Source organism: Theropithecus gelada, chromosome 10 (genome assembly GCF_003255815.1).
Source record: "Theropithecus gelada isolate Dixy chromosome 10, Tgel_1.0, whole genome shotgun sequence".
In the NCBI taxonomy this organism is placed as follows: Eukaryota; Metazoa; Chordata; class Mammalia; order Primates; family Cercopithecidae; genus Theropithecus; species Theropithecus gelada.
The window spans coordinates 79,289,442-79,309,202 of NC_037678.1; the positions used below are offsets into that span (position 1 = coordinate 79,289,442).

The 19,761-nt window shown below is 38.9% G+C and overlaps 1 protein-coding gene across 1 annotated transcript in view; it reads right to left on the reverse strand.

Annotated features, from left to right (window-relative positions):
• HAO1 (hydroxyacid oxidase 1) overlaps nt 1-2,638 on the reverse strand; it is a 60,578-nt gene extending 57,940 nt beyond the window's left edge. The window contains exon 1 of the mRNA XM_025399802.1: nt 2,408-2,638. Within this exon, the coding sequence (XP_025255587.1) occupies nt 2,408-2,544 (137 nt within the window). The 5' untranslated portion in view covers nt 2,545-2,638. The remainder of the gene's footprint in view (nt 1-2,407) is intronic.
• Between the last annotated feature and the right edge of the window lie 17,123 nt (nt 2,639-19,761).

The window sequence follows — 19,761 nt, forward strand, 5'->3', positions numbered from 1 at the left end:
CCCAAAAATATCTCCAAGCAACTGTTGGGTGACATGAGTGGCCCATGTCCCCAGAACTCGAAAATGTGGTTATCAGAGATGAGTACAGAGAAATAAAAGCTGTCACTGTGAATGACCTTTTGTTGTACTTGTGAGATGGGGAGGTGTATAAATTTTGTAAATGTGTTTGAAATACTCTGACCTTGTATCACAACGGGTTATCTGAGGTTTGATTGTTTTGCACTTTTCATTAGAATCAGAATGTGAAATTTCAGGTTGTTTTCCTTCATGCCACCAACCCAAAGTCTCCACAACCCTGGCAGAAATTCTACTCTTGGTTTCACATGACCAGCTACATGATGCAGTGTGAGGAATCAAGGGTCTCCTAGCAAGTCACAAAGCAAAAGAGGAATTGAGATATTAGCTAGGTAACAACCCCTAAAATGTGTCGCAATAAAAACTCAAGTAGTTGATAATAAAATAGCATCAGCTGTCCTCCAAAGAAAGTTGATCAATACTTTTTTTTTTTTTAATTTAAAGCTGAACAAAAGAGAATGATCAAGGTTCCTGGGAAAGGTGGCACTGCAAATTCATTTTCATTGTCTGTGTCCTATCCCTAAGTTACTCGCTACACACATAGGATGGGAATACTCACTGGAATACCATGTAATTCACATAAGGCATGAAGCACTTTTCCAGTTCACAACTTAGAAGTCACCAAACTTTCTATGTCTGCCAAAGTTTCTACAATTTATAGGGTTGCATAGGTGATCCATCTGCCTTGGGGCGTCCCTTTGCATCCTCTCTGAGACCTCCACTTGGCCAACTATTTGGGGCCCATTTTGCATCAATTCAATCCAACAGTATACTGGAGGTTGATAGGCATACGGTGGAACGTAAGCTCCTATGGACAGGAACTTTGTCCGGCTCACTGCTTTTTCCTCAGTATGTAGTACACAGTGTAGCTCACGGAGACTCCTAATAAGCCCTAGTTAATTAGCTAGCATGGGACAAAGGGAATTAAGAAGTGAGGAAGGCTGTGTATACATGAAATAATCACTTGAGCATTGGAGGCCTAGCAATGCTGAGACACTAACCATATAAATCTGTCAAGGGTCTGAAATTTCCTTGGTTGTAATAACCTATTTGGGTTAAGGTGTTTTCAAGAGACCACTCATAGGCAAATTTTGGTGGACAAAGTTAATGTTGGCCCAAGAAGGGGCATCTTCCAAGAGCAGAAACTTTTAAATGAGTCCAAAATAGTAAATAATGGTGCAGAATTTTAAGCCCCTCTACTCTCAGTCAACTTCCCTTCCCCTGACTTCCCTGGCGTTTGTTGAGCTCATTTGGGTCCCAGGCAAAACTTGAGACAAAGTCAAGGCTTGAAAGGATTGGGGAGAGGCCCTGTCCTTCACCCCATCACCATTTTTAGTCTCTACATGAATTTGTGGGTGAATCAGTGCTGCCTACCAGAGGCTACCTTGGCCGGGATGATTTTATTTCTCCTAATTTAAATATAGAAAACTGATTTTGAGTGATTTTGTTGTAGACTAAAGAAGAAATCAGGGAGGAAAGCTGATTGTCTCCCCACTGCATATTTTCTGCCTTTTTGTCTTTAATTTATCACCATCAGTGAGTACCCACAATACTGAGTGCCTTTACTAAGAGCCATAATGTTAGATGGATGAGACTGAGTGGAGTGTAGTGAAGGCTCTCCTGTCTTGCTCCAGAAAATAAACCATTTTTTATAACTCAAAAAAAAAAAACCCTTTGAAATGATTTTATTTCTTGTTTTTATTACAAACAGAAAACATAAACCATGTCACCCACCACCTTGTGCTTTGAAATATGAAAGTCAAGGGAAAACTAATTTGGGAAGAGAGATGAAGTGCTTTGAAGGAGAGATGAAACAGCAAGGTTGAAAGATTAATGCTACATAGACAAATTGAAATCTAAAGTGAAAGTTTAGACAACAGTGATCAAAATGAATGATAACACGAAAAGCCAGCAGGGAAAGAACATTTGAGCCAACAATCCAATCTGGGTCATCCGGATAAGATGGTTATCTGGCATTTAATGCTGTTTCCTACACCATGAACATAAGCACTTACTGTCATACTAAGAAAAAGAAAAGTCATCCGAATTTATCGCTATTTTTATATGTAGTTAAATTATTGTTATCATACTTCCAAGTGAAGTTAACATAGGGTTGACTCTTGCAGTCAGTTGTTCAAGATTCACAGGCTTGGAATATTTTTTAACAATTTAAAGGCCCAAGATTTCTTACAGCCCCAAGAACTTTCCCCTCTCTACCAAGCCTAAATCTGAACAAGTAATTACACACCACCAACGTAAAACTAGGAGATCTTATTTTGGTACAGTCTTTGTGTAATTTTAAAACACGATTTAAAAAAAGAAATTTTCTTACCTGGAAAATGCTGCAACATTATCAGCCAAAGTTTCTTCATCATTTGCTCCAGACCTATAATAGTCATATATAGACTTTGGAAGTACTGATTTAGCATGTTGTTCATAATCATTGATACAAACTAGCCGGGGGAGCATTTTCACAGGTTATTGTTATCCCAGATGGAGTTTTTTTTTTTTTTTTAATGTATTGCTTTCTACATCCTCACTGTTCTGTTATTTGTCAATTATTAATAGACTTTTGCCAAAGTTCAGATTTAGTTCTCTGTTGCTTACATTTAGTGAGCAAACATTATACGCTGAGCCTTTGAAATTTCATTTGTAGGCTATCTTCCAAAGAACACCGAAGTCACACTCTGCCAAAGAACACCGAAGTTGAGGTTGGGGAGGCAGCAGAAGGTGATGATGTGTCTATCACCTTAAAAAGGGCAAAGGAATAAGTAAAAAATTAAAGACTTAGAGGAATACCTGTATGAAACCACTCTTGGTTCAGTTTTGCCTAAGGCTGCTTCTTACACATGGTCTGTGCCTGTGCTGTTTGCTTGATACCCAGAATGGACTGCCCACCCATTTTCTTTCCACATTTGGATCATGCACAAATCATATAAACAAGAGCTTATGATCAGAATGAGGCATCCATGAAATACCGGGCATCCATGAAATTCAGGACTTCTGTACAATATAATATTTAGCTGATTACAAACATAAACATTTGGCTTTAACGTGGAACATTAAGGCCAAATTTACAGCTAATTTTTTTACTCATTCTATATATTTCAGGTTTATAACATGATGTTATGAGATACATAGACATAGAAAAATGGTTACAATAGGGAGGCAAATATATCATCTCACATATTTACTTTTTTGTGTGTATGACAAGAACAGCTAAAATCAACTTATTTAACAAAAATTCCTAATATGATACAATTTTATTAACTTTAGTCCTCATGTTGCACATTAGCTCTCTAGACCAGGGGTTCCAAACCCCCCAGCACGGACTGGTACCTGTCTGTGGCCTGTTAGCAACTGAGCCGCAAAGCAGGAGGTGAGCAGCCAGTGAGCAAGCATTACGGCCTGAGCTCCGCCTCCTATAGTGAACTGCACATGCGAGGGATCTAGGTTACGTCACTCCTTATAAGAATCTAATGCCTGATGATCTGAGGTGGAACACTTTCATTCCAAAACCATCCACCTACCCCCACCACCTGCGGAAAAACTGTATTCCACAAAACTGGTCCGTGGTGCCAAAAAGGTTACGGACCCTGTTGTAGACTCATGCATCCTACATGTCTGCTATTTTGTATCCTTTGACCTGTATCACCCCATTTCCTCTTCCCTGCTTCCCACCAGTGGTATTCACTCTCTTATTCTCTAGCTCTGTGCATTTGAAGTCTTTTTAAAAACAAAATGCCACCTATAAGTGAAATAATGCAATAGTTTCCCTTTTGTGCCTGGCTTGTTTCACTTAGCGTAATGTTCTCTGGGTTCTCCTGCAAATAACAGGATCCCCTTCTCCTATAAGGCTGAATAATATTTCACTGTGTATATATCTATACATTTTCCTTACCCATTTGTCTCTTAATGAGCATTTAGGTTTCCCATTAATTCCTTTTTTTTTTTTTTTTTTTTTTTTGAGACAGAGTCTTTCTCTGTCTCCCAGGCTGGAGTGCAGTGGTGTGATCTTGGCTCACTGCAGCCTCTACCTCCCAGGTTCAAGACATTATTCTGCCTCAGCCTCCCAAGTAACTGGGACTACAGGCATGTGCCACCATGCCCGGCTAATTTTTGTATTTTTATTTAGTAAAGACGGGGTTTCACTATGTTGGCCAGGCTGGTCTCAAACTCCTGACTTCAGATGATCCAACTGCCTTGGCCTCCCAGAGTGCTGGGATTGCAGATGTGAGCCACTGCACCTGGCCTACCACTAATTCTTAGAGTCTTATCTTGCTCTGGAGAGGGTATAGGGAAGTGCTATTCCAAAAGACCTATGGTCTCAATCTATAATGTCACTCAATCATGGAACACCTGGGGAAGATTCACATTAGTAAGACATGCTCAAGAAAGCAATGATTGTAACTACAGCTAGACCTGTGTTTCAATCTAGGAGCCTCCACTTAAAGCCGTTGCCAGCTGTTCACTATCTAAATTCCAACCACCTACAACTGTAGGAGAACTCACTCTTGAACTTGGAGCCTGTTTTTCATAAACGTAGCCTGCCAAGTAGTATATCTCCATGCCCTGTGGAACAGCCCTCAACCACAAGCCCAAGAAAGCTGGTGCATTAAACACCCCACATTTCTCATTCTTCTGGTGGGATTACTTTTAGGCTTATCCTTTACATTGCGGGTTTCATTTGCCCACAGTGTGAGCTGGTTGATAATCTACATAATCTATGCTGTATTGGCTACCTTCTTTTTTTTTTTTTTTTTTTTTTTTTTTTGAGATGGAGTCTCGCTCTGTCGCTAGACTGGGGTGCAGTGGTGCGATCTCGGCTCACTGCAACCTCTGCCTCCCAGGTTCAAGCGATTCTCCTGCCTCAGCCTCCAGAGTAGCTGGGATTACAGGTACATGCCACCACACCAAGCTGATTTTTGTGTTTTTAGTAGGGATGGGGTTTCACCATGTTGGCCAGGATGGTCTCCATCTCTTGACCTCGTGATATACCTGCCTCAACCTCCCAAAGTGCTGGGATTACAAGCATGAACCACTGCGCCCTGCCTGGCTGCCTTCCCTTCCAGTCAGACTTTCTTACTCCTCATTGGTGCTTCCTTCACCTCCCAGATAAACTCCTTGTGTTTGAATGCTTGCCTCTCAGTCTCCTTTTGGTGAAACTTAAACCAAGACAAAGAGAAATAGTCATCCCTACCCTGAGGAGTGACTGTGAGGACAAAGGATATATCGTTGATGAAACACTTGGCATACAGTAGGCACAGCTGACCTTTGAACAAAAAACAAAGAGTCCACTTATATGTAGATTTTCCTTAGATTCTTCCACCCCTGAGATGGCAAAAACAACTTCTTTTCTTCCTCTGGCTCCTCATTCTACACAATGTGAAGATGACAAGGATGAAGAGTTTTGATGTTCCACTTACACTTTATGAATAGTAAATATATTTTCCCTTCCTTATGATTTTCTTAATAACATTTTCTTTTCTCTAGCTTGCTTTAGTGTGAGAATACAGTACATAACACATGTAACATATAAAGTATGTGTAAGTTGATTTTGTTATTGGTAAGGCTTCCTGTCAAGAGCAGGCTACTAGTTGTTAAGTTTTGGGGGAGCTGAAAGTTATACACAGTGGGTCGGTACCTCTAACCCCCATATTGTTCAATGGTAAACTGTATTTCATTAATAGTACTCACTCTCATCTTCTCAATATACTTTACCAACACATTTTTCCAAAAGACATTTGTTTAATGTCAATTATATAAGGACAATTCCCTAATGTACAAGAAATTGGACAAAGGGATTCTCGGGCTTCTGGAAGGCCATTGCCATTTTTCTTAAGTAAGTTAATCCCTTGGAGTATTTCTTTTTTCTTTTTCTTTTTTTTTTTTGAGACAGAATCTCGCTCTGTCGCCCAGGCTGGAGTGCAGTGGTGCTATCTCGGCTCACTGCAAACTCTGCCTACCGGGTTCCCGCCATTCTCCTACCTCAGCCTCCCGAGTAGCTGGGACTACAGGCGCCCACCACCATGCCTGGCTAATTTTTTGTGTATTTTTAGTGGAGACAGGGTTTCACTCTGTTAGCCAGGATGGTCTCGATCTCCTGACCTCGTGATCTGCCTGCCTCAGCCTCCCAAAGTGCTGGCATTACAGGCATGAGCCACCGCGCCCGGCCTCCCTTCAAGTATTTCTTTGCTAGATTTGCAATTAGTCCAATTTATTTTCTACACCCTCAAGAGAAGTGCCTTTCATAAATAATGTATATTTATATAATCAGACCTTTTTGAAAATTGCCTTATCCCATGCTTCAGGAGGCTTTATATGGTAGAAAGGATAGGATGTAAAATCATATCTTACAGTGGGTAAGGACCCTTTGAGTTTATTTTGGAGAAGGAAAATCATCTAAGATGAAGAACAATACTAAGGGGTTCAGTATGTAATCTGTGACTTAGTTTTGACCTGTGGTCACAGAGTGAACACAGAGCACAGTCACCAGTTATATGAAATTCCCATGCTGTGGGTCACCAAAAGGAGCAGGAGAGAGGATATGGATTAAATCTATTTTTCCTACTGACAAAGCAACAAGAAACGAAAGATGCAGACTCCATAGCAGCCTATTGGGCAAACTGGGAATGAAACCAGAACCAAAAATATAAGCCATTAGGTCTTTCCCAGAAGTAATGATAGATATAGTATATAAAAAATAAAGGGTTTAAATTAATCAAAGGGTTATATGCTGTTAAAATTGACATTGAATTTTATAGTAATAGGTTTATTCTCAAAGTTCACAAATGCTTACTTTTTGCATCAGTGTAGTGACAGATAAAATGACATATTAAAATTGCTATTAGGATGTGGAAAATGTGCTAATAGGATAAGCAAGTTCTAAATAACTCAGTCTCATAGTTAACAAAATTATTATGAAAATGTGGTCAAAGGGATCTTAATTATGGCTTATAACCGATTCAAAATTTAAAGATTAAGGCATGACCTTTTATTTGCATATTTATGTGCAAATTTAGCATTTATCAAAACAATTAGCATCCTGCAACTAATGTAATTAGAATGAGGAGGCAATCTAATATTCTTTATCAGGTCAAGTCCTGGTGAAACTAAAGAAGACACATAAGGGCCAGTGGTTCTCCAAGTGTGGCTTTGAACCAGCAGCATCAGTATCACCTAGGAAGTTATTAGAAATGCAAATTCCAGGTGTCATCCTAGTCCTACTGAATCAGAGATTCTACAGCTATTTGTGCTGTAACAAGCCTTCCAGGTGATATGATGCCAAATATTGTTTGAGGACCATGGTTTATGCGAGACGGAATGTAAAGGGGGATTTTTTTCTTAAGAGGCTTATTCATTTTTATGATTTCAACTTTTATCTTAGATACCGGGATACATATACAACTTTGTTACCTGGGGACATTGCATGATGCTGAGGTTTGGGGTACAAATCCTGTCACCTAGGTAGTGATCACAGTACTCGATAAGTAGTTTTTCAATCCATGCTCCCTTCCCTCCCTCCCCACTGTAGTAGCCTGCAGTGTCTGTTGTTCTCATATTATGTCCATGTGTACTCAATGTTTAGCTTCCACTTCTAAGTGAGAACATGCAGTATTTGGTGTTCTACTCCTGGATTAATTCACTTAGGATTATGGCCTCCAATAATCCATGTTGGATTGTTGCTGTGAAGGACATTGTTCCATTCTTTTTTATGGCTGTACAGCATTCCATGGTATATATGTACCACATTTTCTTTATCCAATCTACCATTGAAGAGCACCTGGGGTGATTCCATGTATTTGCTATTGTGAATACTGCAGCAGTGAACATATGAGTGTATGTGTCCTTTCAGTAGAATGATTTATTTTCCCTTGGGTATATACCAGTAATGATATTTCTGGGTGGAATGGCAGCTCTATCTAAGTCCTTTGAGAAATCTCCAGACTGCTTTCCACAGTGGCTGTACTAATTTACATTCCCACCAACAATGTATAAACATTCTCTTTTCTTCACAGACTCTCAAACATCTGTTGCTTTTTTGACCTTTTAATGATAGCCATTCTGACTGGTATAAAATGGTATCTCATTGTGATTTTGATTTGCATTTTTCTGATGATTGGTGATGCTGATAATTTTTTTATGTTTCTTGGCTGCTTGTCTGTCTTCTTTTGAGAAGTGTCTGCTCATATCCTTTGCCCATTTTTTAATGAGGTTATTTGTTTCTTGCTTCTTAATTTGTTTATATCCCCTATAAATTCTGGATATTAGGCCTTTATTGGATGCATAATTTGCAAATATCTTCTCCCATTCTGTAGATTGTCTGTTTACCCTGTTAATAGTTTCTTTTACTGTGCAGAAGCTTTTTGGTTTAATTAGGTCCCACTTTACTATTTTTTGTTTTTATTGAAATTGATTTGGGAACTTAGCCAAAAATTCCTTGCCAGGGCCAATGTCAAGAAGAGTGTTTCCTAGGTTGTCTTCTAGTCATTTTATAGTTTGAGGTCTTACATTTAAATCTGTGATCCATGTTTAGTTAATTTTTGTATATGGTGAAAGGGGTCCAGCTTCAGTCTTTGGCATATGACTGGGCAGCTATCCCAGGACAATCTATTAAATAGAGAGTCCTTTCCCCATTGCTTGCTTTTGTCAGCCTTGCCAAGGGTCAAATGGTTGTAGGTATGTGGCATATTTCTGAGTTTTCTTTTCTGTTCCATTGGTCTATGTGTCTGTTTTTGTACTAGTACCGTATTATTTTGATTACTGCAGCTTTATAGTATACTTTGAAGTTGGGTGGTGTGATGCGTCCAGCTTCGTTCTTTTTGCTTAGGATTGCTTTTGCTATTTGAGCTCTTTTTTGGTTCCATGTGAATTTTAGTTCTTTTTGTTGTTGTTGTTGTTGTTGCTGTTGTTTTTTCTAATTCTGTGAAGCATGACATTGGTAGTTTGATAGGAATAGTGTTGAATTTGTAGATTGCTTTTGGCAGTATGGCTGTTTTTATGATATTAATTCTTCCAATCCATGAGCATGGAATGTTTTTCCTTTTATTTGGGTCATCTTTGATTTCCTTCAGCAGGGTTTATAGTTTCCTTGTAGAGCAATTTCACCTCCCTGATTAGCTGTGTTACTAGGTATTTCATTTCTTTTGTGGCTGTTGTAAGTTGAATTGTGTTCTTGCTTTCACTGTCATCCTGGACATTGTTGATGTATAGAAATGTGACTTATTTTTGTACATTGATTTTGTATCCTGAAACCTTGCTGAAGTCACTTATGAGTTCTAGGAGTCTTTTGGCACAGCTTATAGGATTTTCTAGGCATAGAATTATATCATCAGTGAACAGAGATAGTTTGACTACTTCTTTTCCTATTTGGATGCCTTTTAGTTTTTTTCTCTTGTTTGATTCCTCTGGCTAGGACTTCCAATGCTATGTTAAATAGACAATGTGAGAGTGCAGAATCTTTGTCTTGTTCCAGTTTTCATGGGGAATGGTTTGAACTTTTGCCCATTCAGTATAAGGTTGGCTGTGTGTTTGTCATAGATGGCTGTTATTATTTTGAGGTATGTTCCTTCAATACCCAATCTGTTAAGGGTTTTTGTCATAAAGAGATGTTACATTTTATCTCATGCTTTTCTACATCTATTGAGATAATCATATAGATTTTGCTTTTAATTATATTTATTAAAATTAAAATGTGGTGAATAATTTAATTTAATTTAATTTAAATTATTAAAATAATAAATGTGGTGAATCACATGTATTGATTTTGAATGTATTTCCTACTTGATTGTGGTGTATGAACTTTTCAATGTGCTGTTGGGTATAGTTTGCTAAAATTTCTTTGAGAATTTTCACATCTATGTTCATCAGTAATATTGGCCTGAAGCTTTTTTTTTCTCTGTTGTGACTCCCCAGATTTTGGTATCAGGCTGATTGTGGCTTCATACAACGAGTGAGGAGCCCCTCCTCAATTTTTTTTTGAATAGTTTCAGTAGGATTGGTATCAGTTCTTCTTTGCACATCTGGCAGAATTTGGCTGTGAAACCATCTGGTTCAGGTCTATTTTTTTCTTGGTATGTTGTTTATTACTCATTCAGAAGTTGATATTGGTCTGCTCAGGGTTTCAGTATCTTCCTAATTCAATCTCAGGAAATTGTGCACTTTCACGAATTTATCCATTTCCTTTAGATTTTCTAATTTGTATCCCAGAGTTGTTCCTAGTAGTCTCTGAGGATCTTTTGTATCTCTGTATTTTTGTATTTTGTATTTCTGTAGTTGTAATATTGCCTCTGTTATTTCTGGTTATGCTTATTTGGATCTTCTCTTTTTCTTTGTTAGTCTAGCTAGTAGTCTATCAATCTTTTTTTTTTTTAATTTTTTTTTTTGAACAACCAACTCTTGGTTTCATCGATGTTTGTTTGTATTTTTGCATCTCAATTTCTTTAAGCTCTTCTCTAATTAACTCTTCTTTTCTTCTGCTAGATTTGAGGCTAGTTTATTCTTTTTTCTAATTCCTTTAGGTGTAGAGCTAGTCTGTTAATTTGAAATCTTTCTAACTTCTTGATGAAGGCACTTAGAGCTATGAACCTTCCTCTTAACAATGTGTTGGCTGCACCCCAGAGATTTTGCTAAGTTGTGTCCCTATTTTCATTAATTTCAAAGAATTTTTTTATTTCTGCCTTAATTTCAGTGTTTACTCAGGAGTTATTCAGGAGCAAGTTATTTAACCAATATGTATTTGGGTGGTTTTGAGAGATTATTTTGATATTGATTTCTGTTTTTATTGCACTGTGGTCTGAGAGTGTGCATGGTATGATTTCAATTCTTTCAATTTATTGAGACTGGCTTTATGACTGAGTATGTGGTCAACCTTAGATCATGCTCCGTGTGCAGATGAGAAAAATATATATTCTGTGGTTGTTGGGTGGAGTGTTTTGTAGATGTCTATTAGGTCCAACTGGTGAAGAGCTGACTTTTTCCAGAGTTTCTTTGTTGGTTTTCTCCCTTGATAATCTGTCTAACACTCTCAGTGGGGTATTGAATTCTCCCCTATTAGTGTGGGGTTGGTAAATCTTTTCTTAGGCCAAGAAGAACTTGCTTAATTAAACCGGGGACTCCAGACTGGGTGCTTCTATATGTATGATAGTTAAGGCTTCTTATTGGATTGTACCCTTTATCTTTATGTAATGTTCTTCACTGTCCTTAATATTTATTGGAATAATGTCTGTTTTATCTGATATAAGAATAGTGAATCCTACTCTTTTTTGTTTTCCATTTGCATGGTAAACATTTCTTCTTCCTTTTACTTTGAGTCTTTGGTGTCATTACATGTGCAATGGGTCTCTTAAAGGACAACAGATGATTAGGTCTTATCTTTTTATCCAGCCTGCCACTCTATGTATTTTAAGTGAGGCACATTTGCATTTAAGGTTAGTATTGATACGTGTGGTTTTAATCCTGTCATCATGTGGTTAGCGGGTTGTTACATAGACTTAATTGTACAGTTTTTTTATAGTGTCTGTGGGCTATGTGCTTACACATGTTTTTGTGGCAGCAGGTGTCATTCTTTTGGTTCCATATTTTGCACTCCGTAAGGGCCTCTTGTAAGACTGCTCTAATGAAATGTACTCCTTCAGCATTTGCTTATCTAAGAAGTATTTTATTTTTTCTTCATTTATGAAGCTTAGCTTGGTTGGATATGAAATTCTTGTTTGAAATGTCTTTTCTTTTAGGGCACTGAAAATAGACCCCTAACCTCTTCTGGGTGGTAAGGTTTCTTCTGAGAGGCCTGCTTCTAGCCTGATGGGGTTCCTTTCATAAGTGACCTGCCCCTTCTCCCAGCTGCCTTTAAGATTTTTTTCTTTTGCATTGGCATTGGTGAATCTGATGACTGTGTGCCTTGGGAATGGTCATCTTGAATAGTATCTAGCTGGGGTTCTCTGTATTTCTTGGGTTTGCATATCAGCTTCTTTAGAGAGATTAGGAACATTTTCATGAATTCTCTCTTCATTAAATATATTTTCCAGGTTATTCATTTCCTCTCTTTCTCTCTCAGGAATGCTAACAAGCTGTAGATTTGGTCTCTTTACATAATCCCATATTTCTTGGAGGTTTTGTTCCTCTTTCTTATTTCCTTTTTCTTTATTTTTTTGTCTGACTGAGTTGATTTCAAGAACTGGTCTTTGAGCTCTGAGATTCTTTCCTCATCTTGTTCTTTTCTGCTGTTAATACTTGACAACTGTTTTATGAATTCTTGTACTGAATTTTGCAGTTCAAGGAATTTAGTTTAGGTCTTTCTTAAAATGGCTACTTTGTCTTTCAACTCCTGAATCATTTTACTGGATTGCTTGGTTTCCTTGGATTCAGTTTTAACTTATTCCTGGATCTCAATGAGTTCCCTTGCCATCCAGATTCTGAATTCTATGTCTGTCTTTTCAGACTTTCACACTGGTTAAGAACCATTGCTGGAAAGCTAGTGGGCTCATTTAAACACTGGCTTTTTTAACCGCCAGAGTTCTTACACTGATTCTTTTGTATCTGGGAGAGTTGATGTTCCTTTGACTGTATTATGCATTGAGTATAGTCCATTGGCTTCATTTCTGGAAGTTTTCAGAGGGCTAATGCTCTGTACAGGGTCTTGTTGTTGAATTATTGTAAATAATACAGCTTCGATGAATGGAGGAACACCAGGTTTTTTGTCTTGAGTTGAATTAGATAAGACACATACACACATAAGAAGATTAAATATGAAAAAAAAATCCACTTTCTTTTTGTACTACTGCAGCCCAACAGTTGATTTGGAGTACCATCTTAGTAGGTAAATTCTGAAATGCAGTCCCCACATGGCTTAATCTCTTGGTGGATAGAATGAAAAGCAGTGGTTGGAGATTAGAACAGCTTTTGTTAATTTGCAATGAGTGCATTGTTAAAATATCTTACATTCTTTCAGAGACAATACATTCTTTAAAACTTCTCTCCAGGTCTCCTGTGAAGTCAGATGCTAAAAGAGGCACAGCACAGCAAAACAAGTTCAGGTCTTGTTCAAGATGCTAAATGTTACATTTGCACACTCATCACCCCCACCCTCCCCGCAAGTTTGGGAATCAGAATGGTAAACACCAATGCAAATGGCATCTGCTGGGTTCAGGCCCCCTCCTTCACTGTGGCCAGAAGAATAGGCTTTGGTGTTTTTTTGTGTTTTCTTGCCACTGGACTTAATAAAAATCTTAACTTCCAATCCCCCCTAATATCCCAATAAAATCTGCAGAATAGGCCAGGCTTGGTGGCTCATCCCTGTAATCCCAGCACTTTGGGAGGCTGAGGCAGGCGGATCACCTGAGGTCAGGAGTTCGAGACCAGCCTGACCAACATGGCGAAATCTCATCTCCACTAAAATTTAAAAGAAAAAAAAAATTATTTGGGCGTGGCATCATATACCTGTAATCCCAGCTACTCAGGAGGCTGAGGCAGGAGAATTGCTTGAACCTGGGAGGCGGAAGTTGTGGTGAGCCAAGACAGCACGATTGCACTCCAGTCTGTGCAACAGGAGTGAAACCCCGTCTCAAAAAAAAAAAAAAAAAAAAAAAAATCTGCAGAATAATGTCCTGACATCTCCACAACCTTTGGATATTTTCCAACCCACAGGGTCATCTTGAGGAACTCTCTCCTGTTCCTTTCTCTCAAGGGTAACTAATCACAACCTAGAAGGAAGCAATAAGTACTTCTCAACTGGAATTTTTTCATTATTTGTCATAGATGTAATTTAGACTATTACATCTATTACTATTACATTGTTTGGAGAAATGTCATATTTCCTGTTTTTATCCTTTTAAGAGGCATTTTATTTTAAATGAGGAATAGAGTTTGGTTGAGTCTTAGTTATTTCCATCCTTCTAGACATTAGAAGAAGTTAAGTTGTCTCAAGCACTAATGGCTTGGGAGAAACGGGTATCCTGGACAGTTGGAAAGAGTGGCCCTTACAAGTATAAAAACTATTTCGTTGTGGTTTTACTTTATATATTTTTATGTGTTTATTGACCTTTTGTGGTTATTGATTGGTTGACTTTCTTTATGCTTTTTTGAACATAGATCCTTCAGATTATATGCGTATGAGTTACGTTTTTCCTAAGTTTACTTGTTTTCACACATAAATAATGCCAATGTCAGCCACAAACCTGCATAATTGAGAGCATGTGGTTGGATACTCTGGGTTTTTTCTCTTTTTTCCTCCCTCCCTCCCTTCCTTCCTTTCTATTTTTTTCTTTCCTTAGTTTTTCTCTCCTTGTTTTCATATTTACTTATTCACTAATTTAATTTTAAAGACAGGGTCTCACACTGTCACCCAGGCGGGAGTGCAGTGGCACAGTCAGAGCTCACTACAGCCTCAAACTCCTTTGTTCAAGCCACTCTCCCACCTCAGCCTCCTGAGTAGCTAGGACTAAAGGCACAGGCCACCACACTTGGCTTTAATTTTTTTTTTTTTTTTGGTAGACACAGGGCCTTGCTATGTTGCCTGGCCAACCTGGTCTCAAACTCTTGGCCTCAAGAGATCTTCCCACCTCTGCCTTCCAAAGTACTGGGATTACAAGCATGTACCAATGTGCCCCCTACTCTTCATCTTTAACTTAATGTTGTCTTCTTTTCTTTCTTCTTCCCTTTTCTCTGCCTCCTCATTTTTATTTTCTTTTTTTTTTTTTTTTTTTTTTTGAGACGGAGTCTCGCTGTGTCGCCCAGGCTGGAGTGCAGTGGCCAGATCTTAGCTCACTGCAAGCTCCACCTCCCGGGTTCATGCAATTCTCCTGCCTCAGCCTCCCAAGTAGCTGGGACTACAGGCGTCCGCCACCTCACCCGGCTAGATTTTTGTATTTTTTAGTAGAGACGGGGTTTCACTGTGTTAGCCAGGATGGTCTCGATCTCCTGACCTCGTGATCTGCCCTTCTCGGCCTCCCAAAGTGCTGGGATTACAGGCTTGAGCCACCACGCCCGGCCTATTTTCTTCTTCTTTTTCTTCTTTCTCTGTCACTCTGTCTTTCCATGTTGCAATTATAACCTAGTCCTAGATAGGCAAGTTGCCTTTAGATAGATTTTTTGGGGCTTTGTTTTTGTTTTGTTTTGTTTTGTTTTTCTGGTTCACCCTCTAAATGTGGTCCCTTTGAGGTCCTGGCTTTAAGGTAGGCTGAATAGGTATGCCAGTGGTGATAAGCTTCTGGGAAAGACCTCCCTCTTTCATACTCTATAACAACAATAGAACCTGGCAAGCTGTTGCCTGGGGGTGGAGTGAAGATAGAAGTAAGAGTAAGAAGTGGTTGCAGGTATTGCTCCATTAGCTCTAGTTAACAACCTTTTCAGTACTCACCTTTAAAGTAATGTGGTTTGCCTGCACTTCCCCCAACAACCATGAGGCCATTAAAAATAGAGCTCTAATGCAGGATTGGGTTCAGCACATGCCCTTGGCGGAAAAGCAGCTTTAGGACTCTGCTTTCTTCTCCAGGTTCTTATTCTCACAGATTTTGGTCTGTTTATTCATTATTATTTTATGAGCATTTTGATATCTTCAGAAATACAATTTGTTATATCTAAAATAACTACTGTTTTTAGCAGGATGATTGAACTGGTATATTTTAGATCAATCAGTATGAATATGGGAAACAAATCATTTGACTACTAACTACTGGTCATAAATTATTAGTTTAGTTTTGTTTTAGTTCATTATCCCATACCCAGTATGGAAATCTTCTCTTGGATCGCCACCTGCATTGAAGCATTTTCCCCTACTATCCTTCCACTGAGGATATCGTCTTCCAGGTTTCCATCTTTATATGGTAGTCTCTATGCCTTAGTCTCCACATCCACATGTAGCTACACACAGGTGCTCTATAAGGGCTTATTAAATGACCTTGAGGAAATCTTATGCTTCAGTGCCATTTACCTGCCTGTTGAGGTTTTACTTGCTTTTGGTAGTTCTTTTTGTTTTTTTTTTTTATATTTGGGTTCTTGAGAATATCCATTACTTTCTTGCCATTTCAGCCACACATTGTAAAATATGCTTATAACATTTTATCTCACATCTGTAGGTGTTTTATAAAAGACTTCACTTCAGGAAAACTAGTCCACATATTTCTAAACATTATAATTATGGTTTTAATTATGAACCTGTTGTACAGAAATGTAAGTGTTTATTTTAGTCAAAGATATCAATAGTGCTGCTGAGGATCTGGGCTTTTTAGTCTTGTTTGGAAAATCCTTCTGCAGTCTTTTTTTTTTTTTTTTTTTTCTCTTGAGACGGAGTCTCGCTCTGTTGTCCGGGCTGGAGTGCAGTGGCCGGATCTCAGCTCACTGCAAGCTCCGCCTCCCGGGTTTACGCCATTCTCCTGCCTCAGCCTCCCGAGTAGCTGGGACTACAGGCGCCCGCCACCTCGCCCGGCTAGTTTTTTGTATTTTTTAGTAGAGACGGGGTTTCACCGTGTTAGCCAGGATGGTCTCGATCTCCTGACCTCGTGATCCACCCGTCTCGGCCTCCCAAAGTGCTGGGATTACAGGCTTGAGCCACCGCGCCCGGCCTCCTTCTGCAGTCTTAAAAACATTTTCTCATGTTTTCTTCCATCTGGAGCTGATCTTTGTGCACTATGTAATCACTATTTTATTTCTGTTAGCAAAGTGGGCCAAATATTTGATTTAACAAATATATCCAGCTCTTTCCTTCAAGGCACATAGTGAAATTGCATGTTCTGGTTTCCTTGTGGATAGGGCCATGTTGGTTCTGGGCCATATGACCAGTTCTGGCCAATGAATTGTTAATGTCTGATGATCATCAAATTGGGGTTGAAGCATTTAATTGCCAGTGCAAGACCTGTCTTAGCTCTCTTTTCCTTGGCAGATCAGCGAGCTCTATTCTAATGGTAGCTGCTTTGTCAGCCTGGGTGAAAATGAGAAGAGCCCCAGGCAATACACGACTGGCAAATAGTATGTGACTTTGAATGCCAAAAATTGTATCTTTGGCATCCAAAGTCACATAGTGTATCCTAGTCTTACCAATATACATAAGGCCCAAGATAAGAATTAATTTATTTTTCCAAATAAGTAACCAATTATCTCACCCTCACTGAGTGAACAGCCCATCTTTCTCCATTCATTTAATGATACTTGTTAAGACAGAATATTTCATACCATGAATATAACCAAAAACATTAGGTTTTGGTTAATCAAAAAAACATTTCCCATGTAGACATAAACACATTTTCAAGATTAATGATGAAATAAGATGGATAATGGATGCTAGAAATTATGCTTTCTGTAAGCAGCATGCAGAAATCTCCAAAGGAGGCTATTTCTAAAACACGGTTGTAATTGGAACCAGTGAGCGAGAGTAGGCTGCTAATGGGATGTCATGCTTTGATTTGAGAGATGAGGAATCCAAATTGAAATGACCTTAAACAGTACAGTTTTGTTTAAACGGTAGTCTTCTGCTAGGAGGAAAAGTTCCCAATATTTAAAATGGGACAATTTCTTCAGGTAGATAATTTGAATTTAGAGAGGAAGGGTAGCTTTACCTGAAAGGTGATGCTGAAAGGAAGTCACTGCAGTTGGAGGCTCATCCTGGAATAGGTTCTCATCCTGCAGGCTGCTTGTCTTAGAGGATGAGACACGGATGTGTGCGGTCTTCCTACAGGTATTGAATTATTTAACCCTTTTACGAATATTATTGATGACTCTTTTTGTTTTTGTTTTTTGATATGGGGTCTCACTCTGTCATCTAAGCTGGAGTGCAGTGGTATGATCATGGCTAACAGCCTTGAACTCCTGGGCTCAAGTGATCCTCCAGCCTCAGCCTCCCGAGTAGCTAGGACCACATCACACCCCTGCCCTGCCACATGCCCACTGCCCAGCTAATTAAAAAAAAAATTGTAGAGACTGAGATTGGGTCTCACTATGTTGCCCGGGCTGGTCTGGAACTCCTGGCCTCAAGCAGTCCTCTCACCTCAGCCTTTACAGATGACTATTAATAGCATATTTATAAATATAACATTTAAAAATATTTGTAAATTATTTCTGATAACTAAATGCTGACAGTCATATTGAAGCATGTTAGAAAATTAGAAAATCATTAGGACCAATTTCTTTTGGAAATTACTAAAAAAGAGTATAGAACTTCATGACTAAAACACCAAAAGCAATGGCAACAAAAGCCAAAATTGACAAATGGGATCTAATTAAACTAAAGAGCTTCTGCACAGCAAAAGAAACTACCATCAGAGTGAAAAGGCAACCTACAAAATGGGAGAAAATTTTTACAATCTACCCATCTGACAAAGGGCTAATATCCAGAATCTACAAAGAACTTAAACAAATTTGAAAGAAAAAAAATCAAACAACCCCATCAAAAAGTGGGCAAAGGATATGGACAGACACTTCTCAAAAGAAGACATTTATGCAGCCAATAGACACATGAAAAAAATGCTCATCATCACTGGCCCTCAGATAAATGAAAATCAAAACTACAATTAGATACCATCTCACACCAGTTAGAATGGCAATCATTAAAAAGTCAGGAAACAACAGGTGCTGGAGAGGATGTAGAGAAATAGGAACACTTTTACACTGTTGGTTGGACTGTAAACTAGTTCAGACATTGTGGAAGACAGTGTGGTGATTCCTCAAGGATCTAGAACTAGAAATACCATTTGACCCAGCCATCCCACTACTGGGCATATTCCCAAAGGATTATAAATCACGCTGCTATAAAGACATATGCACATGTATGTTTATTGCAGCACTATTCACAATAGAAGACTTGGAACCAACCCAAATGTCCATCAATGATAGACTGGATTAAGAAAATGTGGCACATATACACCATGGAATACTGTGCAGCCATAAAAAAGGATGAGTTCATGTCCTTTATAGGAACATGGATGAAGCTGGAAACCATCATTCTGAGCAAACTATCGCAAGGACAGCAAACCAAACACCGCATGTTGTCACTTATAGGTGGGAATTGAACAATGAGAACACATGGACACAGGGTGGGGAACATCACACACCAGGGCCTGCTAGGCAGTGGGGGGAGAGGGGAGGGGTAGCATTAGGAGATATACCTAACGTAAATGACAAGTTAACGGGTGCAGCACACCAGCATGGCACATGTATACATATGTAACAAACCTGCACGTTGTGCACATGTACCCTAGAACTTAGAGTAAAATAAAAAAAAAAAGAGTATATTGTTATGTGAAATATGTGTGGGAGCCATACAAATGTATTATAAGCAAATGGACGTGGGAAAAGGAGCACACTGAATGAATTTTTACCCCTTCTCTCCTCATTTTGTCCATAAATGTAAAAAATAAAAAACTCAGTCTTTTAAGATACGTAAAATGGTTTCAAAAACATTCTGATACTTCAGCTCAATTGCTGGAAATATCCTTTGTGGTAAGCAAAGATAGTTGCCTATTCACAAAGAATAGCATAATAAGAAAATAATATTTGGCCAGGTGTGGTGGCTCATGCCTGTAATCCCAGCACTTTGGGAGGCCGAGGTGGGTGGATCACCTGAGGTCAGGAGTTTGAAACCAGCCTTGCCAACATGGTGAAACCCTGTCTCTACTAAATAAAAAAAATTAGCTGGGCATGGTGGTGGGTGCCTATAATCCCAGCTACTCGGGAGGCTGAGGCTGGAGAATTGCTTGA